Source organism: Schistocerca gregaria, chromosome 1 (genome assembly GCF_023897955.1).
Source record: "Schistocerca gregaria isolate iqSchGreg1 chromosome 1, iqSchGreg1.2, whole genome shotgun sequence".
Taxonomy (NCBI): domain Eukaryota; kingdom Metazoa; phylum Arthropoda; class Insecta; order Orthoptera; family Acrididae; genus Schistocerca; species Schistocerca gregaria.
In genome coordinates, this window is record NC_064920.1 from 906,122,207 (window position 1) to 906,149,880 (window position 27,674).

At 42.4% G+C, this 27,674-nt stretch overlaps 1 protein-coding gene across 1 annotated transcript in view; it reads left to right on the forward strand.

The window, feature by feature from the left end:
• Window positions 1-27,674, forward strand: part of LOC126274704 (uncharacterized) — a 1,213,049-nt gene that overhangs the window by 609,025 nt on the left and 576,350 nt on the right. The window contains exons 2-3 of the mRNA XM_049977135.1: window positions 4,341-4,436; window positions 11,110-11,455. Coding sequence (XP_049833092.1) covers window positions 4,341-4,436; window positions 11,110-11,455 — 442 coding nt within the window. The remainder of the gene's footprint in view (window positions 1-4,340; window positions 4,437-11,109; window positions 11,456-27,674) is intronic.

Genomic DNA, 27,674 nt, shown 5'->3' on the forward strand with positions numbered 1-27,674 from the left:
GCACTGGAGGGGGAGCCGACCGCCTACATGCATCGGCAACCCCTCAGACACTGAAGCGCGACGGGTTTGCATAATAACAAGGCGTTATCTTCCCGGACAGCATCGATCACAACGACGACAGATGACAGGCGCCACCAGAGGTCCTCCGTGCCAAGGGTGTATTTCCTCGCCCGCATCACGTACGCGGAACCTGAACGGCACGAATCCCTCTGCGACCCCGCAATACAGGGCGGCGCAAGCAAACGTCGGCAGTTCGCTCAAACGGAGCGCCAGCTCTTAGCAGCCCACCAGTCAGGACCCGGTCGGAAGCCACCGCAGTGACATTCAGAGAAGTTCACGTCGTTAGGGATTATCAGCGGCATAGTTTTGACGTACTACTACGTTTATTCACTGTGTGTTCCAGGCTTGTGCCTGTTAGTGGCCAAGAAGTTGCATGATTTTTTATTGAGAGGAGTTTTCCGTTGTTATTAAATGTTTCTACTGTGGTCAACTAAACCCTTGTTCTTGTTTGCCTGTGTCTCATTATTTCTGAACAAGCATCTCCCCGTGGGAGACATAACCGGGAACATGGCACCACATCCCTGTCGGTGACTGCTTCTCTTCCTGAAAGTCTCGCAGCGGTCCGCAGGTGGCTATTCAGGCTTTCGACAGGTGGTCACGATGTGGCTGGAATGTGTATTATCATTATTTTAATTGGCTGCACTATTTGTAGCATGGAATACATTATTCTGGAACCTAAAAGGGGAACCAACTGGAGAGCGTTTCTCTTTGTTGCTTACTTCCATTTTGCTCTGGACTAGCGAGTATGAGATGTTCCTAATTAAGAAATACGGCGTTGGGACGAGATGCACCACGGCAGCGTGTGAGAGACGGCGGCACGGACGTGGGCTCTAATTGGTAGCGTTCCCAATGTTCCGCGGCCGTATCCGGCGGGAAACAGTGTGCAGCCGACAAGCAGCGAACAAGTGCGCTCGGGGATCCCCGCGATAAGCGGCGCCCTCATTAGGTGGTTGCTTATTACTGGCGGGGAAGGGGAGGGGGGTTCGTTAGCACCATCTTTGTTCGCAGGACCTCTGCAGAAGCGTGCCCGGCTGGTGGCTTATGCCAGCTTCTTGGCCTTCTGCGGTGGCACCAGAGGGTACTGCGCCAATTTTCGACACGATGATACACTCTGATGCCGCCCGTCACCATGCGCTCACCGTTCAGTTCCAAGTTGCTTCACTTGTGACGCTAGGACCACGTCATGGTAACAGTTTTCCATCTGCCGACATGATTTCATGGAGACGTGTCCTTAATGCCTTATTGCGCGGTCTCTCCCGACGGAGGTTCGAGTCGTCCCGTGAGTGTGTGTGCTGTTCTTAACGTATGTTAGTTTAAGTCAGTTTAAGTAGTGATCTCACTTGTTTGGTCCCTTAAGAATTCACACACATTTGAACATTTCTTCATTAAAAGTTCTTATAAATTAAGTCTTATTTAGAATCGAAAATGTTGTCTGTGAAGCAAAGAGGAGGATTGGAATGTTTGCCTTCAGCATGAAGAACGTCAGTCAGAAAATAGAATCAGTCTAGCCCCGATGCAGGAATGATCCTGGCGTTAGCGCCAGCTGCTGTAGGTGGGCCTTGGAAAACGTGGATCGTGACGCTAATTACATTGCCCTAAACGCTGGTCGACTCCTGTTTTACTTAACTGCCATGAAAAAGTTATGTAATAATGCTATTTAACAATGTCTGATTACAATGGCATGTTGCAGAGCCTTCCTTTTTATTGGTGTATGGAAATGAACACATTACGCTTAAAAACTAAACTAAACTCCGCCCGAACATTACGCTTAGTGTATGAAAATGGATTGAGTTTTTTGAAACCTGCCATTTTCTCTGGAATTCAATAAATGTCCAACGAGAAATCGTCGAACATAAAGCTCATGTTGCTTGTTTAGCTATGATACACGTTTAGACGTTGTGAATGTTACTATTTCTGTTTTATAACACGTGGTGAACCCGAAGTCCACAGACATACGTTTAGAATATTTTGCAAGTATTTTGCTATAATGGTCTCGTTACAGAGTAATAACATAATATCGATTTACCAGACTTTCTATCTCAGTTATCCTTCATTCTGTGAAAATATCTTGACAGTAGTAAAAACGACTCTAATATGCAATCCCTAGAACACACAGCGCAAAACAGTGAGTGATTTAACAACTCTCAGATATAACTCACTGTGACTGGAGCTGCCGTCGCTGCTGAAACAGCGTCGTTGCATTTCTGTTCCGTGGCAACTAGGGCACCTAGAGACGAGGGTCATATAGATCAACTCTCTCCAGTAAACCTATGAACACTGCTGTGTATCACTGTCGAGAGAAACTCAACCCCACGATCCAATCGGGCAGTACAGAAAGAGATAAGTAGGCAGTGCTGATCTCACCAGAAGTACCGTTAGTTAATGGAGGAAGTTTATTTCCAAACATGGTACACAAAGCATCATCATCACCATTTAAGACTCTTTATGCCTCTCAGCGTTCAGTCTGGAGCTTAGTCCCCCTTATAAAATTCGTCCATCATCCCCTATTCAGTGCTAACATTGGTGCCTCTGCTGATGCTAAGCCTATTACTTCAAAATCATTCTTAACCAAATCCAGGTATCTTCTCCTTGGCCTACCCCGACTCCTCCTACCCTCTACTGCTGAACCCATGAGTCTCTTGGGTAACCTTGCTTCTCCCATGCGTGTAACATGACCCCACCACTAAGCCTGTTCGCCTTGACTGCTACATATATAGAGTTCATTCCCAGTTTTTCTTTGATTTCCTCATTGTGGACACCCTCCTGCCATTGTTCCCATCTACTAGTACCTGCAATCATCATAGCTACTTTCATATGTGTAACCTCAACCTTATTGATAAGGTAACCTGAATCCACCCAGCTTTCGCTCCCATACAGCAAAGTTGGTCGAAAGATTGAACGGTGCACAGATAACTTATTCTTGGTACTGACTTCCTTCTTACAGAAGAGAGTAGATCGTAGCTGAGCGCTCACTGCTTTAGCTTTGCTACACCTCGCTTCCAGTTCTTTCACTATGTTGCCATCGTGCGAGAACATGCATCCTAAGTACTTGAAACGGTCCACCTGTTCTAACTTTGTTACTCCTATTTGGCACTCAATCCGTTTATATGTCTTTCCCACTGACATTACTTTCGTTTTGGAGATGCTAATCTTCATACCATACTCCTTACATTTCAGATCTAGGTCTGAATTATTACTTTGCAAACTTTCAATCGAATCTGCCATCACAACTAAGTCATCTGCATATGCAAGACTGCTTATTTTGTGTTCACATATCTTAATCTCACCCAGCCAGTCTATTGTTTTCGACATATGATCCATAAATAATATGAACAACAGTGGAGACAGGTTGCAGCCTTGTCTTACCCCTGAAACTACTCTGAACCATGGACTCAATTTACCGTCAACTCTAACTGCTGCCTGACTACCCATGTAAAGACATGTAATTGCTTGCAAAAGTTTGTCTCCTATTCCATAATCTCGTAGAACAGACAATAACTTCCTCTTAGGGACCCGGTCATATGCCTTTTCTAGATCTATAAAGCATAGATACAGTTCCCTGATCCACTCATAACACTTCTCCATTATTTGCCGTAAACTAAAGATCTGGTCCTGACATCCTCTAAGAGGCCTAAACCCACACTGATTTTCATCCAATTGGTCCTCAACTAATACTCGCACTTTCCTTTCAACAATACCTGAGAAGATTTTACCCACAACGCTGATTAAAGAGATACCTCTGTAGTTGTTACAATCTTTTCTGTTTCCATGTTTAAAGATTGGTGTGATAACTACTTTCGTCCAGTCTGATGGAACCTGTCCCGACTCCCACGCCATTTCACTTATCCTGTGAAGCCATTTAAGACTTGACATTCCACTGCATTTGATGAGTTCCGACTTAATTTCATCCAATCCAGCCGCTTTATTGCACTGCAATCAATTGACCATTTTCTCCACTTCCTCAAATGTGATCCTATTTCCATCATCATTCCTATCCCATTGTAAAGATAAGTGCTGGTAAGAAATCTAACGAAACCCAATATTCTGTAATGAGACGAAGAAGCGCGGGTCCTTATACAACATACTCCTAACTTTTGTCGGTGGAGTTCGGGTTCATTTTTCATTAAAGGAAGGAAGGAAGGGAGGAGAGAGGTAAGAACTTTGATCTGCGAGACGGTGCTTTTACATGGTACAAGGTTCTCACAAGTAGCTGAAGTAACCTGAGCGCAGCGTGTAAGCTGTGTGGAGAGCTAAGCTGAGCTGTGTTACGTGTGTTGCAGGGCGGCCGGCGGGCGCCGCGGCGGCGGCCCGGCCAAGGCGGAGGTGCCGCTGCAGGCGGACGCCGCCGACAGGACCCGGCCTGCCGCGTCGCCCAGGTGAGGCAGCTGCGCCACTTCCACACTTCGAGCGCCCCACTCCGGCCAAGTACCATCCCTCTCCTGATTTCCCAGTCTTCGTTTGATCCCTTTATCTTTTTGTGTACACTATTGGCCATTAAAATTGCTACCCCACGAAGATGACGTGCTGCAGACGCGAAATTTAACCGACAGGAAGAATATGCTGTGACATGCAAATGGTTAGCTTTTCAGAGCATTCACACGAGGTTGGCGCCGGTGGCGACACCTACAACGTGCTGACATGAGGAAAGCTTCCAACCGATTTCTCATACACAAACAGCAGTTGACCGCCGTTGACCGGTGAAACGGTGTTGTGTTGCCTCGTGTCAAGAGGAGAAATGCGTACCATCACGTTTACGACTTTGATAAAGATCGGGTTGAGGCCTATCGCGATTGCGGATTATCGCATCGTGACATTGCTGCTCGCGTTGGTCGAGATCCAATGACTGTTCACAGAATATGGAATCGGTGGGTTCAGGAGGGTAATACGGAACGCCGTGCTGGATCCCAAGCAGTAAAGACGACAGGCATCTTATCCGCATGGCTGTAACGGATCGTGCAGCCACGATTCGATCCCTGAGTCAACAAAAAAATGGCTCAAATGGCTCTTAGCACTATAGGACTTAAAATCTATGGCCATCAGTCCCCTAGAACTTAGAACTACTTAAACCTAACTAACCTATGGACAGCACACAATACCTAGTCATCACGAGGCAGAGAAAATCCCTGACCCCGCCGGGAATCGAACCCGGGAACCCGAGCGTGGGAAGCGAGACCTGAGTCGGCTCAGAGACCGTGGCTGCGGTTACCCTTGGCGCTGCATCACAGACAATAGCGCCTGCGATGCTGTACTCAACGACGAACCTGGATGCACGAATGCCAAAACGTCATTTTTTCGGATGAATTCAGTTCTTGTTTACAGCATCATGATGGCCGCATCCGTGTTTGGCGACATCGCGGTGAACGCACATTGGAAGCGTTCGGTCACCTCTTGTTCGCATTGACGGCACTCTAAACAGTGGACGTTACATTTCAGATGTGGTACGACCCCTGGCTCTACCCTTCATTCGATTCCTGCAAAACCATACATTTCAGCAGGATAATGCACGATCGCATGTTGCAGTTCCTGTACGGGCCTTTCTGGATACAGAAAATGTTAGACTGCTGCCCAGGCCAGCACATTCTCCAGATCTCTCACCAATTGAAAACGTCTAGTCAATGGTGGCCGAGCATCTGGCTCGTCACAATACGCCAGTCACTACTCTTGATGAACTGCGGTATTGTGTTGAAGCTGCATGGGCAGCTGTACCTGTACACGCCATACAAGCTCTGTTTGACTCAATGCCCAGGCTTATCAAATCCGTTATTACGGCAGAGGTGGTTGTTCTGGGTACTGATTTCTCAGGATCTATGCGCCCAAATTGCGTGAAAAATCACATGTCAGTTCTAGTATAATATATTTGTCCAATGAATACCCGTTTACCATCTGCATTTCTTCTTGGTGTAGCAATTTTAATGGAGAGTAGTGTATATTTTTTTCGATATTGTTTCTACTCCAAACTACTACGACATTGTTTTATGCTTGCAACAACGGCGTACTTTTGCTGACAGATATTAAAATATTTTCATTATTATCAGATAATGTATCGTCAGTGATGTTAACGCTAAAATGTGAATTCAAATTTTCATCATGTAAAAACCTCACAATTTACATTGAAATTTATGACCAACATCAAATCCAAACAACCTTATCCTAAAGTCATACCCAGGCAGCGGTCGTAATATTTAGCAGCGAAGAGCAAAAGAATTGTGAGGCTCGTAAAATTAGCGATTTTTGGTACTTGTATATAGTTAACTGAGAGAACACGCATAGTTGTTTATGTGGTTATGAGGCTTATACAATTAAGAATGCATGATTACGATTAACGTTGTGCGTAGCATATTCAACATGACTTTCACGTTTGTAAGCAAAGTCGCTAACATCTTTGAAAAAAATGTGCTATTTTCGTATGCTGGTTTAGTAAAACCATTCCCACCTTCCACATAATAGTTTTATACAATACTCTTAAGTGTCCACATAGAAGTCGGTTGTATTCACACAATATTCTGCTACCAGTAAAATTTCATGAAGAAAGTCAGTAGCTATACTTTTGTTTAATGAAAAACCTTCTGAATAGATCTCAAATTTCAAATGATTATCAATCACAATATGCACTAAATGCTGGGATTGCACAGACAGATCGATACACATAAAAAATAACTCTTCTTTCACTGTTTTCACCCAGTTCGTCTGTAAAGATATTACGTCAATTTCATCTTTCAGTTCATGATTGCTGTTATATGACATTCTTTTTAAACAATCATTATCGCACGCAACACTGATCTTCATGCTTTCTTCCGATACTGCTGCCTCCAATGAGCTTTTACTTCTAATCCTTCTCTGGATAGTCGTGCATCTGAAGAGAGAAAGTGTGGACAGAACAGAAAAATGCCAAGCTTGGCATTTGAATGAAACTATGTTTTTGAAAGTGCAGCATTTAAGGGTTTTCCATCTGTGCCTGATGTTTCCCACATAATTCCGTTAGCATTGAAATTTCTGTGACACACCTGAAAAATGTGCAGTGAAGTACATGAATCTTAATGTATTCAAGAAAATTTACTCTGCAAATAATAACATATAATCTAAAACACACAGTATTATATTACACTCAAAACGAACCTTAGCATTGAATAAGTAGTATCTGCAAAATCATGCCATTTCTGTGTCATTACATCGCCTTTAGGAAACTTGAAGACATGAACATTGTTTCCTGTTGTGCAATTTACATTACATTTTGCTATGTAACACTTTATAACCGTAATGGGGATTAAACTGCATAAATGTATGTTATGTAGCTTTAAAATCGCACGAAAACAGTTCAGTAACATTCACTATGATTTCTGTTTAGTGAAATAACGATCTCGTTACGATCACATAGCAAGCGAGTTTTTTAATACCCAACTCTTCGTTGATACAACACAAGACAGACTTTGAATTTCGCCACTTCTCGCCAACGTCACAACTTCAAGTTTCCGCACCTGTTCGGCTTTTCATCAAGGTAGTGTTGGGAAACGCATTTTCCAGAAGTGTTTAAAAGTCAGAGACGGTATTGCTTATACACATGCATCGAAATATGCTTTTAAAATACTTCACTGCCTTGCTTTAATAATTTTTTTGAATGTGTAGCTATTCTTGCCGCGTTCTTTTTAACCAGTTAATCAGAGCATACGTCTTATTTTTTAGGTAAACCAATACTCTTAAACTCTGATATGTGGTCAGTCGTAAAGTCAAACCAACCTTTCTGTGTCTTTGCTGTACAAGTTTTCACGTAATAAAATAAATTTTTTAAACACAGTGTAACGTACCTCACGTCATTTAACTTCCCCCAATAGACATTCAGTCAAACTCATGCAAGAAAATACTTCCATCTCAAGTCATTCACCTTTCTAACAAACAAAAAGTTTATCTTACAATAAACCACTACTAAACCGATAACTTAATTACTTTATTAGTATAAACAGTTTTCACAGAAGCGTATACAAATTTAAGCTGCAACATATTACTTCACGGTGAGCTCAAGAACATCTTGAAAGCAACTAACGTGTTTCATTTCGATTACTACATTCTTTATTTCCGCTGATGAAGAAATCAGTCACGGTCGTCTAAAGATGTTTTGACGCAGAAAACCAAATCCAAGAAAATCAGTTGATAACTGTTTTCATTCGAAGTTTGACTTAGTTTCCGACTGTGGTCAACAGTTGTTTGAAATCGCGAGTTTGAAAAACTAGATGAGGCAAATTTTATCTGGAGTGTGTAGCTGACGATCAGTGAGCAAAAGCACAGCAGTGTTGGGTGACTGGTGCATTTGCATTGCCATTTTGTCTGCTTTATTTCCTTCCTGTGTTTATACAACGGCGACTCACGAGTGGTCCACAGAAGCAATTACAGTATTCAGCACTCTGTTTTAAGTTTGCCGCAATCAGAACACTTGTAAACTTGCTAGACTTAGAGAGGTTGTGGGTTTTTGTTTGTTGAAGTTGGTTTTCAGTCGAGTACTGCGTGAGCGACAAATGAGACCGGCAGCCCGCGTCACTTCGGGCCACGAAACACAACCGCAGACACGCCTACGGAAATCTCCTACGTTAGTAACGTCTGTAGCGCTGCTTGTCGCCCCTACAGCTGTTAGGTCTGAATTCAAAGGTGTTTGAATCTGTTTTTGCTGTACTGTACGTGACAGAGAAATCTATGACGCCTCTCGATGAAGCTCTAGAGGGAAAGTACCGGCCGCTATGAAACAGTTATCGTCCGGTTGTAAGAAAATTAGCCCGTAAAAAATTTGGTTCTTTCCCGTATTATAGATTTACATCTTCGCGCAATTAAGACTGAATTTCCTTTCGTTAATCGTTGCAGTCATAATGGTGCACTAAATTTAAGTAAAAGATTGCACGAAATCTTATGGTTTTGCAGTGGTGAAAACGCATTGCATAGACTGTGCGTTTGGTTTAATTTATGTTATACGTTGCTGCGTATAAAATGCAACCAACATATCGAAATTATATTTAAAGTTGAAAACCGAATGGTATCTCCTTCCATTCTCGCGATTTCGATTTGTATGTTTGGTGGACGAATCGCGCGGTACACCCAGTTCTGTCTGTGTGCATCGGGACTGTATGGTCGTAACAGTCATAATATTTCCCAACGATCAAGACATCGAAATAATGTTATTTGCAAATGATATGGAAAGAAGCACATTTTGTCATGCGATTAATACTTGAAACTTTTTGAATATTATTGAGAAAGACTGTTTACATTAATTAAAATCTTTTACTTGGTATTAAAATCGACTGCTGATGAATTATGTTCCTAACAATCAAATATCAGAAAAATTCTTGGTTATTCAATTTGTAGTTCACGAGGAAATTCATGGGTCAGTACCAAACAATGGTTGTCAGTTACTGTATTGTTTTATCATCTGGGTGGGTCCATACTCGTCAAGTACTTCGGTTTGTGAAGCAGATGTAAGTGTACACACTATGGAAATGAGCTGTATAGTGCAGTAACTACGTCTCTCTCCAATCCAGGCGTGGATTGCACTGTTAAAATTGTAAAAGCTCTTTTATGAAAGTGAGTCAAATAATATTGAAAACCATCTGTTTATTTTCTTTGTCCTTATTCTTAAGAGTTAAATGGGCTAACACGCGTTTCAATGAATAAAATTACGTATGTGTAGGCACTAGTCATTAAGGAAATGCAGTGAACTTTATTCTAAATTTTCTGCTTGAATACAGTTCAAATATTTAGAAAAATCAATTCTAATAGATGTTGCCTCTCGCTGAGAAGTATTTACGTAGTAGTGTTTGTTCACACTCCTGATTTACTACTGTCTGCAGTAATCGTAAGGTCGATACCTTCGTGATCAGTAATAATAGAATGTAGAATAGTTGTAGCCTTCACAGTTGGTAATGCATTTCGGATATCAGCCGGATCTTGGAGCGATTTTATTTGGTATGCAGCCGGTTTTAGAGTTCACTGCAAAGATGTATAGGTGAGGTTCAGTTGGGACTTACTTGTGCAGTATAGCAATCCATCTGATTTTCGACGAACGCTGATGTAATTCTTTCGGACGTACAAGCAGCTATGAAACCTGGCTGATGTCATTGTGTCATAGGCAGGCTTTTGCCTGAAATGTTTTCATGAGCAGCTCCGTCCTTTTTGCGTTTGATGAAAGTAAATAGTCCCAACCATAAACAGCAGAAACAGCTCCTGATTATTCCATTGTCTTCGAATTTCACAGAATCCCCAGGCAAGCTCACTCCCAAGGCTTTCGCGAGGTCATCAAAGCGACAATCTTGTACCGTGATTCATCACTGCATACACATTTATTCAAGTGCTGCATGTGACAATCACTTGGTTTACGTAACTCCAAGTGGCGTCGCACGTTTGTCAGGATCAGTGGATTTTGGCAGCATTATTCCACGGTGGGTTACCACTAATATCATTACTTCAGCTGCGACAAGTGTCCCCTGAAATAGTTAAGGATTAGTCAAAACAGTACGCTTTGTAGTTCTACGGTACTCATCAGTTATTTCTTAGGCCTACTAAAGCTACAATTAGGTATGCTTCACCTGTCACATTTCCACTTTTTGATAACTTAAGTAACAGTGCAAGATGAGAAAATAACCTCGTATGCTGCTAGCGTGTATAACAATGGACTAGTCAACTCTGCAGCGAGTAAATGTTCTCTTCGATTGCGACAGAAAAGCTCCAGGGTCATACAGAGGCGAGCGCAACGTGGTGTACTGTTGGGAGCTACCGGACAACAACAACTGAAGCCTGGTTTGGGATTCTACGTATCCGACTGGCACATACACACCACTTCTCCAGTACTTACGTCTACGATGTAGTGTCACTTGACAGTCAGGTAACAGTTGTACGCCATGTACATGGCTTCAAAGTGACCAGTGAGCCCATGAAATGGGGCAACTTATATTGTGTTCGTGGAGATTACGTTTCTACGTATTTGCAGATTTGTGACGGCGCAATCTATTAGATTATTCAATCAGTTCAACATGCCGGTGCAGGCGTTAACCCTGGCGCGTTCCCTCGTTGCAGACAAATCCACCCAGTATGTGAGGAGAAGGCGCAGCTGCTGGCATATGACAACAAGGCGAGCGGCGAGCAGCCGTCGCCGCCGCCGCAGCCCCCGGCGCAGCAGCTGCCGCCCCCGCCGCCGCCCACGCACCCGGTCGCCACCTACCCGCCGCCCCCCAACATTATTGTCGAGGCCGGCCGCATAGAGTTCGCCAAGACGCCGCCAGGCGGCGCGCCCGTGTTCCCGGCGACGCCGACGCCGACGCCGGTGTCGCCACCCGTGTCCACGTCGACGCCAGCGCCAGCTACCGTGACGCGCTCGCAACAGACCAGCGAACACGATGAAGAGAAATGCGACGTCGCAAAGGTAGGTGGCAGCACCGTGCTCGCTTCATAGCGGAGCGTGTCTTCTTGCTCGCTGATAATCATTTGTTTGGGAAGGTTTGAAACAGTTCTGATGTACAAAGGGTGAACATGAACTCAACAGTCAAAATTTTGTAGGTTTTCGGGATATTATTATGTTTTATTCGGTTTGTTCGCCCGGTTAGCTTTGTTCCTGGGAAAACACGTTCATAGTAGTGAAAAAACCCATAATATGCTATCACCAAATCATGCAACCCAGAACACAGAGTAGTGCAACAATTCTCTATAGATGCAATGTAGTGTAGCTATTCAAACCACTGTGTATCACTGTTGACGTACGCCGATAAAACAAACCCAAATCAGAACAGGGGAACACTGAACGTATGTTTCAGAACAAAGAATACAGTGGGCATTTTTGTCGCCAGCAGGAAGCACCATGAATGAATTAAACAAGCTGGTTTCTAAACAATACCCTCAACGCTTAAAGTTGAAGTTTGCAATTTGCACAAATATTTTCAGCGCAGTTCGCTTACAAAGATAAGTGAATGTAAGATATCAAACAAAATGTAATTACTGTTACAAGCCACCAAATACTTACACAAAAGCCGGCCGGTATGTCCGGGCGGTTCTAGGCGCTACAGTCTGGAACAGCGCGACCGCTACGGTAGCAGGTTCGAATCCTGCTTCGGGCATGGATGTGTGTGATGTCCTTAGATTAGTTAGGTTTAAGTAGTTCTAACTTCTAGGGGACTGATGACCTCAGCAGTTAAGTCCCATAGTGCTCAGAGCCATTTGAACCACTTACACAAAAATATCCCTCACAACAGTCGAAGTTTTGCTGGTAGAGTTCGCATTCTCCCTGTGTATTTTGCGCCGTGTGAGTCGCAGTGATGAGTCAGATGCCGTGTCCTTGCTGCGGCTCCTTCAGCCCTAGTTGCTTTACATATAAAAACTGTTCCTAGGAAACGAAAATTCGACGTACCAGTAAACAGAACGTTGTTGGTTCAAATGGCTCTGAGCACTATGGGACTTAACATCTGTGGTCATCAGTCCCCTAGAACTTAGAACTACTTTAATCTAACTAACCTAAGGACATCACACACATCCATGCCCGAGGCAGGATTCGAACCTGCGACCGTAGCAGTCTTGCGGTTCCGGACTGCGCGCCTAGAACCGCTAGACCATCGCGGCCGGCGAACGTTGTTGACCCTCACGTGACAAACACATCTAAATTGAATATCTCGCATATGAACAAAGTATACCACATTAACAGCGTGTCGAGAATGACTTGCTGCCACAGTTGTACCTTTTAGAAGTGATTCTTCGTGGACCAAGGACTAGAGCATCCACTTACGAACCAGCCATTCGTTCTCAGGCCTATCTTCATAACGGAATTGTTAATGCCTCCTGCAGCCATGTTCCACGTTATCAACGAATCACTGCCTGAAAATATTTGCTGCGGCCGTTTGTACGCCGTCCATTTTGTAACCCCTGTGCCCACAGCCTACAACTAAATGCAAGTAGCACATTTTTCGCAATAACTTTTTATAGCAGTCCGTGGCTCATCAAAAGAAACTAGATTCTGTTTCATTTATCTCGCGATGACAACGCTGAAAGTTAATGACATTAGTACCTAAGTCAGGATACTTGTGACATATCTTTTCTACAGAAAAATGTTGGAAAAGCTCAAACTAAAAACAGGCAGTCAGATATCGATGTGTTACGCGCACACTGTTCGGTGGTGTATTGCGTCGTTTGAAGCTGATCAGATTTTGCCAGATAATTGCGACAGAACGCTCTGTATAAAAAACGATACATTTTAGTTTACTGTTATTTATTAAACATACACTGCAATTCAGATCGGTGCGCGACATAATCGCAGGTAAATAAAGGCGATTGTGTGGACCACAATTGATGCTTAATTACGTTTCGATAACCTGTTACTGCTGCGGACAATGAAGCGTTCTGTTTTTTAATAAAGTATAAACTGTTTTAAACGCAATAAAGCAGTGAGCCTCAGTAGAAACAGTCGTATGGAATTTCAGGCTTTTACCGAATGATTTATTCTATAAAACTAATCTCAAGCCCTTCTCTAAACGGTAAATTTAGTTTTTTTCAACAGTGACGCATGCATGTGGTCTACTGAACTCTTGAAACAGAAATATATGGCTCAAACGAGCTACAGCGTAGTCCGCTAAACTAAACCGAGCTATAGAACTCTAATTACAGCCATTTGTATGATTCTCTTATAATTATACAATTATTAATATTTATCATCTTTTAAAGAACAGTTATGCTCGAATGTATCGCCATCGTCCTGAACACTCCTTATTCTGTTTTGTTTACCAATATTAATGTTGGGGAAAGAATCTCTCAGTAACAGCAACAACGTCGGACAGACCTCTTGGTATGTGTGTGTGTGTATGTGTGTGTGTGTGTGTGTGTGTGTGTGTGTGTGTGTGTTCTCTTTTTTCTGAGCGCTAGACTTTGGAGCTGACAGAGCGCAAGCGTTTACTTCTCATACTTCTTGCTCGTTGCTAAGGGAATACGTGTTTCACTAAGAAAATAAGGGATTCGTATTTGTTACCTAATTTTCTGTTCATGTCGTGAGTTTGTTAACCCACAAATTGAGGGAAAAGTAAGTGAAACACAGAGAGATAATACTTGATAATCACAATAGACTTTCTGGTAAGTTATAAGAGGTTCGAAGTCATCACATTTGTTTTAATTAAAAGCTGCACTCATTTACTTAGTTACTGGAGATGTAAAATTAACTACTTTCTGCAACGTATATCAAAAGCACAACCACCGAAAACTGCTAAACATGAAACTAATGTAGTCAGAATTACAAAAACATCCTTCAGAATGGGGAGCAGTCCATTCCAGTACCCACAAAGTCAAAAAGTCTGTGGTACATTGCGTCACTTGGGTGCTGTACGCTATCCTGACGCATAACGTCCGCTTCCACTGCATCGTGGAGAAGTATCAGAAAAGCTGTCAGCAGTACATCGTTTCATAGAATAAGAAGTTGCAGTTCGCTGTAGAAATTGGTCATTCTAAGGGACGATGACATTTAAGACGATATAATGTAGTGGTAACTAGAGCTATGGTCTCCGGGTGCAAACATGTGACGAAAAATGTGCAATTTGGTGGAATGTGTAGGTGATAAACGTGCTAAAAGGTTGCCAATTTCAGATGCGAAAAGTTATCATGGAATCTATATCCGTTATTTACTCACAAACCTTCCAAAGTAATTCAGTCGAGCATTGAAAAATCTAATGGAACATGTTGCCAACATATCTTTTTCCGTCAGCCTTTGAGAAAACTGTTGATAAAAGTATCATTTAGTGCTTTTCTCTCTATTGACAATAGACCTTCGATCATTAGCAAATATTCGTAAACAAAAAAAGGAACCCCTACATCAACAGCAACAGGAGGTGTGTAATTTATTTTCAAAAGGTAATCCTGTTCATTGCCACTTCTTCCACATTAGGGTTTGCTGGCTACGCGTTGCTCTAGATTTTGTTTCTCAATACCTTCAGGCACCTGTTAGAATGGACTATTGTACTTCTTTCTTAACACATTCCGTTAGAATTCTCATGGCTATTGTGAGGAAGAAGTGCTCTGCTCCGACATGTTTTTCTGTATTCGTTTGTGCTTTAGTGTTCCTTGCAGCGAAAGAATCGCCAGAGGAAGCATCAAAAAATCGGCATAGAAGCCCTGAAAATTATTAACGAGACCATTGGAACAATCACCAGGTATCTCACTAAGTGATGATGGGTAAAGGTCGTAAAAGAAGGTCCGTAATATCTATGTACTTCTGTATTCTGGATGAAACTACTTCCAAGATTCCTTCAATACAAGGTACAAATTCTTTCATGTATATATATTCCTCCTCTAATTCCTCGCAGACTCGATGAGTAGCCTGAGCGATGCTCATCATGTGTTTTAATTTACGTAACATGACTTGAGATTCTAAACTGCAAGAAACATGGAGGAAGGTCCACATGTAAACACTAGGCGCACTAAGTCAGATTTTATTCCATCAGGCCATAACACAATGCACTGGTGAATCTTTGTATCATGGCGTCGTTACCTGTTTTCTCCAGAGAGAAAGTTAACAACAGCATAGGTTTCACACGTTCTCGATTCATGGACTCATTACAATATTCAATACACATCAGTCAGTGGTTTCATCTAGAATAAAATACGCTGGATCATCAGCGATTTATGACACATTTTGTTCATACAGACGCTTAAGTACTTTCTGAATTTACTCTCACTGGAAGCAGACTTATCTGTATAGGTTTTCACATCGTATTTCTTAATGGGAGTTTGGAACTTGGTAAGGGAAATACCACATGCAAGAAATCCGATAGTTGGGTGATAAAAAATTAATTTAGCCATTTAGAACTTAAGATTCCAGTACCACACTCATAAACTGTTGGTGTAGCGTACCATCGCCACCCTGTAATTCATTATTGTTAGTGTGCTTTGCGCTTTCCACATGATGCTGAATACGATTTTGTTAGTGCTTTCCGTGAATTGCGACGGAAACGTTACGAATTCTGCGCCCCGCTACACACCCCTCACCTTAATTAATGTCATTGTAAACTGTTTAAGAATGTCATACATACGCTCAGAGCGTATTTGGGAATTGAAAATCTTGGAAACAGAAAGAAAAGAAAAATCAAACAGAAGAGGAGAAAAAGTCATGCCAACTGCATTCGCCACTCTGCCTGACATACTGAACCTCAGAATACTTCTGCTCTCGGAAAGGTAACGAGACAAGCTCCCTGCAGGCGATCACTGGTGTTCCCACTGACGTAGCTAGGTTGTCTGTCTTGAGATCACTTATAGCAAAATACTCAGGAAATACCTCTAAATAATCTCCGAAATTTTGTCGTAGAAGGTCGAGTTCACGCTGTATGACGTTGAATACCTGTGTTTCCTCCCGCTATAGTCTTGTACTTCGTGGAAGTTATAGTTTTAATTAATAATATGTTTATAGTGGTTGCTGGTGAGGAGGAAAGTTAATTATCAGTTTTTTTAATGATCCTATTCATAAGCAGCCATATCACAGTCATCACAGTCGCTCATGAAAGTTATAATTAAGCTTTACTTGTTTAATCAGAATCGTATGATGACTCTCCTTGTCCGCAGTCTCGATGATTCGAAGCGATCTGAAATCCTGTGTAAATAAAATATCTTGGTTTTCTTGCGTTGCGTAGTCAGTCGGGAAACCTCAGATCAAGCGGAAAGTTTGCTTTGATAGAGTTTAATTATCCGATGAAATAATGGAGCTCTTGGATCTAATAATTGCAGGTTCGTTTCCAATTCATCGGAAGTTCCCTTCTGATTACCAACGAAACGACGCCTCCGTGTAAATTTCCAATTAGAGAATACATACATAATGAAATTCCTTACACTGCTCAGTATATATTTTCTTGAGTAGCATACAATATATTTTCAATCTCTTTCTTCCAGTAATCTCGATAACAAAATTACAATTATTCAATGCGGCTATTCGGCACGGAGAAGATCCTAGAAGTCCCTTCAACACACCAGAGAGAATATTACAAAGAGTAATTATGTACTCATGGAATAGTGATAGTACTGTACTACTTTGCGTATAGATTCTGCGAGTATATAAATGGTCAAGTAAGAAACGTAATTCACTCATAGAATTGTGCAAGGATAATTAGTAGAATATAAAGAGATATTACAAAGTGATAACAGCGTTAACTTAATCTGTGCTGTCCCCATACCTTCTTTTTAACTTAATCGGTTCTATCTCCACACCTTCTTTTCTTCTAGTGACTTAACTGCTGTATCATTAAGAACATTCACGCACTTCCTTTCACGTTGCTAAACTGTTTAGTGGATGCTTCACTGCTCGTCCAGTTTGTGTACGTTATATTACTACTTACATAACAGCTTTAATTAGTTTGAAATTTTAAAATTTAAATTGTCGGGTAGATTTTTGGGATTCCATAAGTGTGTTTAATTTGTTTTCAGTTGTTGCGATATTAAAAACTGTAATGGAGCGTAGGCGGTAGAGAGTTCTGGATCGAGCGTCCACGTATTAGCTACGCGCATTCCGGATAACGCGTGCGTTCCACGTTCGCGGTAACTTCCGCGCCTCCCCTCCCCTCCCGTCGCTGATAAACACACTTATTCCACGCCATTTGCGAATGAATTAAAATCTCGGCTTTTCCCAGTCACGTTCGGAACCCCCGCGGCTGCTTAGCATGCTCGTCACGTCCGCGGTATTTTGTCATGAAAATGTGTCCACGAGGTCTGCGCCAGTAACTCGGGGTAAAGCCGCAATGGCGCCGGCGGGGGAGGGGGAGGAATGGTTTTGGGGCGAGCGGGAAGAGCGGGATTGGCCACGCCGGCGTATACTGCTGCGCCGACGCCAGGCTAATAAACACTCGCCATTAATTACGGCCTTACAGACACAAATAAGCCACACTTTCTTTAATTAATTACCATCGTTGCATTTATAGGTGTTACAACACCTCCCACCTTATAAAATTGTCTGAGTTTTAAAGTTATAAAAGAATTTACTAAAAATTATCAACTTCACCTAGAGCCACTTGCACACCAAGTTACGGTTCCGTTATATTGTCACCAGTTTTGATGATTAAGGTGGGGATGGTAGTATTCATGCATTAGTAACATGAAAAATTCTGAAACTTTTTTCTGCTTAGCTTTTGACGAAGTATTTCTTTGTAGATATATTCTTCCTTGCTCCGATGTCTAGGGAAGATCCAAATTACGATAGGTTGCTGAAAAGACCGATTCAGGCTGTCTTATTTCTGCTATTGGAATTTTAACACACGTGTAAAACGTGCGGAACTTCGTAAATTTATTATCTTAAACTTCACATTGCTAGCAAAAATCTTCCTGCATCGTCATTACACAACTCCACAAGCCAACAGCTCACAACAGACTCTCTCCAGCTACTAGATACTCAGATCAACAAGAACACGGATATGGTATTTTTAGTACAAAAATGTTCATACGTTCGATGTAGTCGATATTTGTTAACTAAGACTAAATGTCCAGTCGTCGCCTCACTATCCGTCGGGCCACTTATCTTGCTGCAAACATGCCCATGAACAATGTCTTTCCTCTCGGCTGCTGGTCGTACGGGGCTGTCAATATCTCGCATCGCATAAAGCATGGCCCTCTTGAAATTTTCGATCACATGTTCGCATTACAAACGTGCAGTTTCGATCAGAGCGAGTGCGCACAACGGTGAACCGCAGTCTCGATTTACACTATCCTGCTGCTGTCGAATTCCGGCACGTCAAGGCACATTTTTTGGCCTTCTGACTAACAGCCAACATTCAAATGCGATATTTTAACGAGGGAGTCGCTGGGTTATCTTATCTCATATACAGAATGACCGCCCCGATAGCTGAGTTGTCAGTGCGGCGGTCTGTCATGTCAACGGGAACGGGTTCGATTCCCGGCTGCGTCGGAGATTTTTCTCTGCTCAGGGACTGGGTGTTATGTTGTCCTCATTATCATTTCATCATCAGTGGAAGGCAACGGGAAACCAGCACTGGAATCACTTTCATCGACGCTCATGTGGTGGACCTCTCTGACGAGGCTTCCCCCCATGACAAGATCTGCCGTAAGCCAGGATACGAAGTCCTACAACCGAAGGTTACGCCTGTTTCTAGGAACAGAGTGTATCACAAAGACTAAGGTTCACGGCTATCACGCTTGCGGCAGAGGTCGGACACACTCCTTACACCATTTAGGAGACAATTACGGGGTTTCTAAAAAGTTGTGTTTTAATTTAGTTGCGCAGTGTATGTCACTAAGTGAGAAACAGCGTGCTAGGATAGGGTTTGACATTCGAACAGTTCATCCACACATGGAGCACCCTCTTTTTCAGCACGAAAATTTCAGACCACACACGAGCTCTGCGACGTCTGCATCAATACGGCGCATTCGGTTCACTGTCATCGATCTTCCTCTACACAGTCCCGACTTGGCTCCATACGATTCTCATCTATTTGCAAACCTTAAAGAACACTTTCGACGATTTCACTTTGACAGTGATGAAGCGGTGCAAGCAGAAGTGAAGTCAACAAAATTAAACATTCTCATTCTACAGTGACGGTATCTCTGGTTAGGAGAAACGTGTTCGCCGCCAGAGTGACTATGTTGTCAAATAAGTATGCAAACGTGAATGACGAAGCGTAGAAGCTTGACACCCGTTTTATTTAAAAAAGCTGTAAGAGTTTGCGCACCAAAAAAATTCGAGGCATTACTTTTCAGCACGCTCTCGTAAATTTCAGCGAATGAAGCTAATGATCATTCTTTATTGAATTTTCCGCATCTGCAGCACTCGATCCGCTCGCTTAATAAGAATCCGCTCCAGGCAGCCTCGAGCCATTTATAAAACTGTAGGAAGAGAGGCGGCGGCAGTACAGTGGCGCTCGGTCGTGATGGCCCCCGGCTCTGCGCGGCGCGCGGAAAGTGCCACTGTAAATTGGAAACGTCTGCTGGCTGCCACCGCCGGCTCGGCTACTTGTTAGCAGCGGCTGATCCTTATTTATGGAGTGCCTCCCACTTCGCAGTTGCCGATACAGTCCACTGAGTCCGCCGCGGCTGCAGACAAGCCATTACAAGCACGTCGCCATCGCCGCCAACTCACCATTCCGTTCACAGCTCTGCGCAAACGCTGTTGGGCTGCTGCGATACCATCAGAGCATCCGATTCTTTTAGATCTGCCGTGCGGGCAACATGACGGAATGACCCAAGACAACCACACACTCGTAAGTCTATTCGAATACATCTGGGTTTTCCGAGCCTTTGTTTTGTGTGACTTCGTCTTTCCTGCAATTGCAACCAACTTACGCAGGCAGGTGCAGTGTTATTTAAAGTTACGGAAGGAACGTAAAATTTTTAATTTGCTGTCTGAAGCATTGTGCACTTTAAAAAAATGGTTCAAATGGCTCTGAGCACTATGGGACTTAACATCTGAGGTAATCAGTCCCCCAGAACTTCGAACTACTTAAACATAACTAGCCTAAAGACATTACACACATCCATGCCCGAGGCAGCATTCGAACCTGCGACCGTAGCGGTCGCGCGGTTCCAGACTGTAGCGTCTAGAACCGTTCGCAACCTTGGCCGGACCGTAGTGCAGTTCACTATTTTTCAAAAGTTTAAAAGCTGGCCGTTGTGGCCGAGCGGTTCTAGGCGCTTCAGCCCGGAACCGCGCTGCTGCAATGGTTGCAGGCTCGAATCCTGCCTCGGGCATGGATGTGAGTGATGTCCTTGGGTTAGTGACGTTTAAGTAGTTCTAAGTTCTAGGGGACTGATGACCTCAGATGTTACGTTCCATAGTGCTCAGAGCCATTTGAATCAAAACTGCAAAAGCTTGTCTGGTAAGTATTGGAAAAAACTTCTGACTGCCTTCTTTGTAGCTCTTTTCATTGGCTTCTAATTCTCTCCTATATCCAGTTTAGTTGAAAACCACAACGGTACAGATTCTTACAGTGACTATGATTATAGAATACACGTAGTAGTTATAATTAAACTTTCTTTACTTCGACTAGTATGGACGGGAAACTAATTACCGTATGGCTAAACAACTTTATAGGAATGATGTTCACACTGTGTGCTACAGGTTTTGCGTTGTTAATAGTATTGCCATGGCTTGCCGTTAGGCGCCGGTACTGGTATGGCGACGTAGGGTTGAAACACAAGTATCATTGTGTAATTACAGTTGCACCCAGTCGGCGTGAGCCTGGACAAAGTGAGCAGGCTTATACTCGTTAAGCTGTTTTATCAAAACAACAGCAATTTGGGAATTGCCCCTGGGAGATGCCGACGGCCAATTGCGCCACAAATTATTGAGGAAGTGAATGTTGCCATGGCTGAAAATGCTGGACGCAAAGCACGATCTGTTGGCAGCGCACGGCAGCTGAACATTCCATGGTGCATCTCGAAAAGGGCTGCAAACAATATTGTCAAATGGTATCCAGACTGTCGTGGAGTCCGGCCGATGTGGCCGAGCGGTTCTAGGCGCTTCAGTCTGGAATCGCGCGACCGCTACGGTCGCAGGCTCGAATCCTGCCTCGGCCATGGATGTATGTGATGTCCTTAGGTTAGTTAGGTTTAAGTAGTTCTAAGTTCTAGGGGATTGATGATCTCAGATGCTAAGTCACATAGTGCTCAGAGCCAATGAACCACTTGAGCTGTCGTGGATGCACGTGGTCGTCACATTGTGCGACGTTTTTAACGTGGAACGTAACGTGGTACACAGTTAACAATTAGTACCCTCTCAGTGGAAATTAAAATGTGTTTCTTTCAACAGTTTATTCGTCATTTCTCTTCCGCATGCCCTTAAAAATGTTTCGACAAAGTTGCATTGCTCTACGATCTCTTATTTTCCATTGGAGCCCTCTCAAGTAGCGACAACAATGTCTTTCAGAGCGAACAGCGTGGTAATTAGCATACAAGCTTTGTTACTATTAAAGCAGTGTTAGCTAACAGGCTACAGCTCGTTACAAATTAAAACAGTTAGTGAAATCACAAATGAGTGAATGTAGCTAGTTTTGTGTTGTACGAAGAAACTTATCTACTAATTAATCGCTTAAGAGAACTGAATCTTAGATACACTCTATAAAATATGGATGAATATTTGTTGCTAGTTGACTGCTTGCAAAGAAAAGTGATAATCCTCTGTGACAATTTCCGTTCTAACTCACGCCGTCCAGGCGTGCAATATTGGCAAAAAAAGAGTCTAATACAGACCTTAAAGTGTTGAGCAGAGAGTGCAGACGTAGGCAACAGCGTCCCACCAACAACGAGATTTTCCTGCATGTTTCGGTAGTGGTGGAAGAATCAAGTGAGGAAATTTAAACACTTCCGGCTACATGAAAAACTGCATGATCTTCAGCTCTTACGATCGCGCTGCACAATATCTCGTTAGCCAACGCCACGCTATAAAATTGGCAGAAGTACGTTATAACTCTTTCCTGAATGCGAGAGCCTTTTTGTAGTTAATGCTCAAAACCGAGTGAGTATAGTCACTACATGTAGACACTACTGTGACAGTCTTTCTTCCACTTCCATCGCAGATTAATAGTTGAAATTTACTCAAGCTGCGTTGTTAGTAACTTCGGCGATCTCATCACGTCGCAGACATAAGCTGTTCTTTGACAGAAACTGTAGAACAATAAGACCAGTGTTTATTTCATAACCCGATTTTATTTGCTTAGAGCAACGGTTTTAACAGCTGCCAAGATACATTCAGCAAGATGGGTGAACTCTAGCAAATTTGTCGATTCAAATACACTAAATTTACTTATAATGAAACTAAAGCCTATGCGTCTCCAAAATTATTAAATGAGCACCAAATGAATGCACTCTGAGACTTTCATGACGTGTTATTACGTCATTGTTGTAGTATATGCAACGACGTCCCATCAATGACGAGATTTTTTCATACTGTGCCACATGATTACTAGGCATATATGATGATTTCGCAGCAACGCAGCACAGTGCGCTAAAATCTGCATATATCGATACTGACAATGAAACGACTTAAATTGAATGGTAAGATATTGGAAACCGCTTTCAATTCCTCACAAAGTAGTCATATATATGCTATTTGCCAAATTTGTTTTGAAGGTGAACTGAAATCAAATTTTAGATCACTGATTTGTCAATATCAGCATATTACCAGTTCTAGATACTGCCGGCTCGACGGCGAGGTATCGCTGCTCCTTACAAGACGGATGTCGGCTGATCCGCTGTACATGTTACTACGAAGGCCATAAGGCTGTTGATATAATATCGATATATCGACATCGTTCACAAAAGGCATCAACAAACATCGGTTGTAACTTTCTAACCGATATATCGATATCGAAATGGCAATATCGAGTGCCGATATTTTTATTTTATATTTAATTTTTCGCAGTTTTCGATAAATATTTGAAGCAGTTCATTTGAAGTTCTAGTAGCAAATAAATTTCCTTTCGGTGTGAGACTCTTACTACTTCTAGAGCGTACATCACGTGCAGTCTTTGATTGTGTGATGCAAGTATAGATGGCGCAGAGAAGCAGTCCGATTTTACTGGGGAGGGGGAGGGGAGGTGCTAGTGTGAATGGAATAACGAGATATCGAATGTGAAGAAATAGCACACCAGTTGCGTTAGAAAGCATTTTGTTAACGCAACTAGCGTAATATTTCTTCACATCGACGTTCTTCAGAAACAGTTGCTGAAACTAACGAACCAAAATCTAAATGGCAAGATTGGTCTTTGCGGTGGGCGGAGATGTGTGAGGCGGAAATGCTGACGTAATCGGCGCTCAGTGCTCCTAACAGAAACTGAAACGTTTAACTTCACCACGCAATTTTGACACTAAAACTACTAGGTCGCAGGAGTCTGCTGAAAAAAAAAGAGAAAAACAGGGATGTCGACATGCAGTGCTTCAGACAAATCGGATATGTGACGAAACGAACGACGGACCTATCGGACTCGTTTTACTGCGACACACAGCTGCAGTTATCATTGTTAGCAAAGTGGTTATTGTCTAGGGTGAACTTCCACGTTTTCCTTTCAATTCTTGTTCTAAGGGGATAAGCAGGCTGCTAGCTCGTTGATCTACAGAATATCTAATAATAAATCAATACTTAAATCTACAACTCTAAAATTGGCAGTATATTTACAATATGCAGTCGATAAGCTTTTGGCCAATATGTCGATATATCGATATATCAATATTTTATTCGATACATCGCATGCCAGCAACGATACTTTTTTTAAACATCGACAAATATGGAATTCCCGATATTTTTAAAAATATGAACAGTTTAAGTAGCGCATACTGTAACACATGATGTCGTAATTGTAGGGACATGCTCCTTCACAGGTGTACTGTACTTATTTGTTATTGCTCTGTGCCATTGTATGCAGCACAACACGACAAAAAGTTGCTGTGAATATCTGGCCCTGCTTTCGGTTGCTTTCTGTACGCTGTCATATCATCCTCCTTTATAAATGGTTATTTCTCAGCATCAAATAGCACAATAAAAATAAATCTAGTGTTTGACCTGTTCGTATAGGGTAACGTCCAGCGCGCTAGTATGCAGTACAGGGAGGTAAACCAACTGCGGATCAAATCCGCGCTGCAGGTTAAGGACCGTGGCTGGTGCACGGTCAGTCTGAGTGTCATTTTAGGCAGTTTCTACGTTGCCTTTGAAAATACAATACTCAGTCAAAATACGAACACATATACAGCAAAGTTTATACAATTCACAGACAGGTAGCGCACACGACTTTTCTCACTTCGGTAACTGACGGCTGTGGCGACATGAAGGGCATCCGGCCACAGATTTAAATAAAATCAAATGTTGTGTACAGCGCCTTTGTACTAGGTGCAACTAACGTTAAGAAGAAGAAAAGAAGGATTAAATGAATAATTCGCTCTGCTCTTCTCTCAGGATTTAAATTGCGGCGAAACAACATCGCTACAAGTAACGACAAAAAAAAAAAAAAACACTTTTGCGTACTCGTCAGCTTAAAAATGCATCGGTTCCCGCTTCATCACCCCACATCTGGTAATGTGCATTTACCACCAAGGACAATGGAGGCACCCTTTCGAAATCTTAAATAGTGGTAAGATGGGTGAGGACTTATCAAAATGTCTCGAAATAAACCGTGAGTTCGTCATGTCCTGCCCCTCCTTAGTGGAAGTTACTGTACGTCTATATTTCACATTTCCTGGGTGAAATTTATCACATTATCTTCACGCCTTCATAATACATTTCTTTTTAAAAAAGAGCTTGGCTGTAACTAGCGGTAAGCGACAAGATGGTTGTTTTGCTAAATGGCATAGTAAAATTTCGTAGGATATTTTAAGTACATGCAATGTGATTTTTTTATTGAGATAAGTCATTATTTCCAGATACATTGACACTAAGACGTATTTCTGAAATAGTAAACTCTATACAAAATTTTATTCCAAAAAATTCGTCAATGGGTGCTCAACATCGTTTACTTGCAAAATGACTGCACTTAGTATGGGTTAGCTTCAACCTATCATTGTACACTTGCTGGGTGAATTAACAAAGCATTTATGCAAAAACTCTAAAAAATGGAAATTTAAAAGGACGCAAGTGCTTCAGTTCTAACTGTGGTTTGCATTTTCAATCTATCTTTGCAAAATGAAGTTTAAGAACTGAAAAATTAATTTTTCACAATCACGTAATCCATGCTAAGAATGGCTCTTAATTTTTATACTACTGCTCTGGCACGTAAATGGACGTAAAGTGTCGTAAGGGTCACAAAAAGCTTACTTGATCAAATAAATATTACAGTTACCTTATTCGCAATAACGTTTGAAGCGCATTAGCGCTCGGAAACGTATTCATGATCTTTATCTGAGTCACCCTCAGAATCGTAAAAATCGTCCCGGAAGATAATTTTCCTGGCACTGGCATCGCACACGTTTCTATTAGTGGCAGCTATTATTCTGGCACTTACCACTCTTTATAAGTGCATGCGTCGTAACAAAGTTGCATTTGTGAGAGCCGACCGTGCGGTTCTAGGCGCTTCAGTCTGGAACCGCGTGAATGATACGGTCGCAGGTTCGAATCCTGCCTCGGGCATGGATGTGTGTGAGGTTCTTAGCTTAGTTAGGTTTAAGTAGTTCTAAGTTCTAGGGGACTGATGACCTCAGGTGTTAAGTCCCATAGTGCTCAGAGCTATTTGCATTAGTGAGAATTTGGAGTTAGAGTGAGTGATGCCATTTCTTGGTTTATTGTGGTACTATTAACTAACAAGAACAAAGTGCAGCACGCACCTTGATTTGTATGCAATAACTCTCTTTCCCGATGACTGTCCCTTACGACTGTTTAGAGCTGAGGTCTTCAAATAACATATAAAGTTTCTTGTAGCAGCGCCATACTTAGAATGAAAACTGTCGCAAAAACGTCTGATAATCTTGATCGTAAACAACGCGAGTTAGTAGAAACTCATTGATTTATGGTGACCAACAAGGTACTTAAGGGTTTTTCAGTAAGGTTGATCCACTTTTGCAAGGGTGTATTTCTTACGTGAATGAAGATAGAAACTTGGGAGTGAATTTTAACTTAAGCTTAGGACTTCAAAGTATATATTTTACACGCTTGCATATATACTTTTGGGGTCCATTTTGCTATTACATTAGGATCAAAGTCTTCAATTACCTTTCACAAATGCTCATTGTGCCTTCCACCTGACGTACGACAAACATCCAGACGTTATCAGTCCTCGGCCGACACTTGTTGCGAGTGTTTCAGACAGAAATGGATTCAGTGCTGTTTTTGTGCCGCGTCAAACTTCACCCGATGTTGCTGGAGGAGAGACACATCGACAGTGTGTTAAAAAGAAGAAAAGGGGCAAAAACCCTGGCATCAGGCGATACTGGGACCCAATGGTGCAATACGAGGTCCGTAAGCCGCTTACGGAGCATTAATGGTTGAGGTAATTCCTTGTTAAGAAACACAGGCGCTAGAGCAGTACACTTCCATTCTGTGTGAAAATGAAATTTTCGAGATTTACTAACAATTGTGGTAAAAATCAGATCATCAACTTATCCATGCGAGCGAGGTGAGTCCGAGAAGCCTCTATTGGCAACAAGCGAATCGGCAGTTTATAACTGGCGCCGAGGCAACCTTTTCGTTTCTATGCATTTGTTAAAATTTATTCAAAGTTTTTATAGTCATCCGTGCAGCGGATAGTGTCTTGTAAAATGGAATATATGTTTTAGGAATAAACTGCATATTGTGCAGCTTCGTGTTGTGAGGCGCTATCAATTATATTGTGCATCAGATTTCTAGCATGTAACAACAGACTAACTTGATTGTTCATTAACAGATGTCCTGCGTCTCGTAAACACGTATGTACGATGATAATACTGCGGGGCTGAAATAAGGAAGAAATGAAACACTCTACAACCTCAGGTTTGTCACAAAAAATGGTTCAAATGGCTCTGAGCACTATCGGACTTAACATCTTAGGTCATCACTCCCCTAGAACTTCGAACTATTTAAACCTAACTAACCTAAGGTCATCACACACATGCATGCCCGAGGCAGGATTCGAACCTGCGACCGTAGCGGTCACGCGGGTCTAGACTGTAGCGCCTAGGACCGCTGGGCCACACCGGCCGGCCAGGTTTGTCACAGAGAGATAAATTTT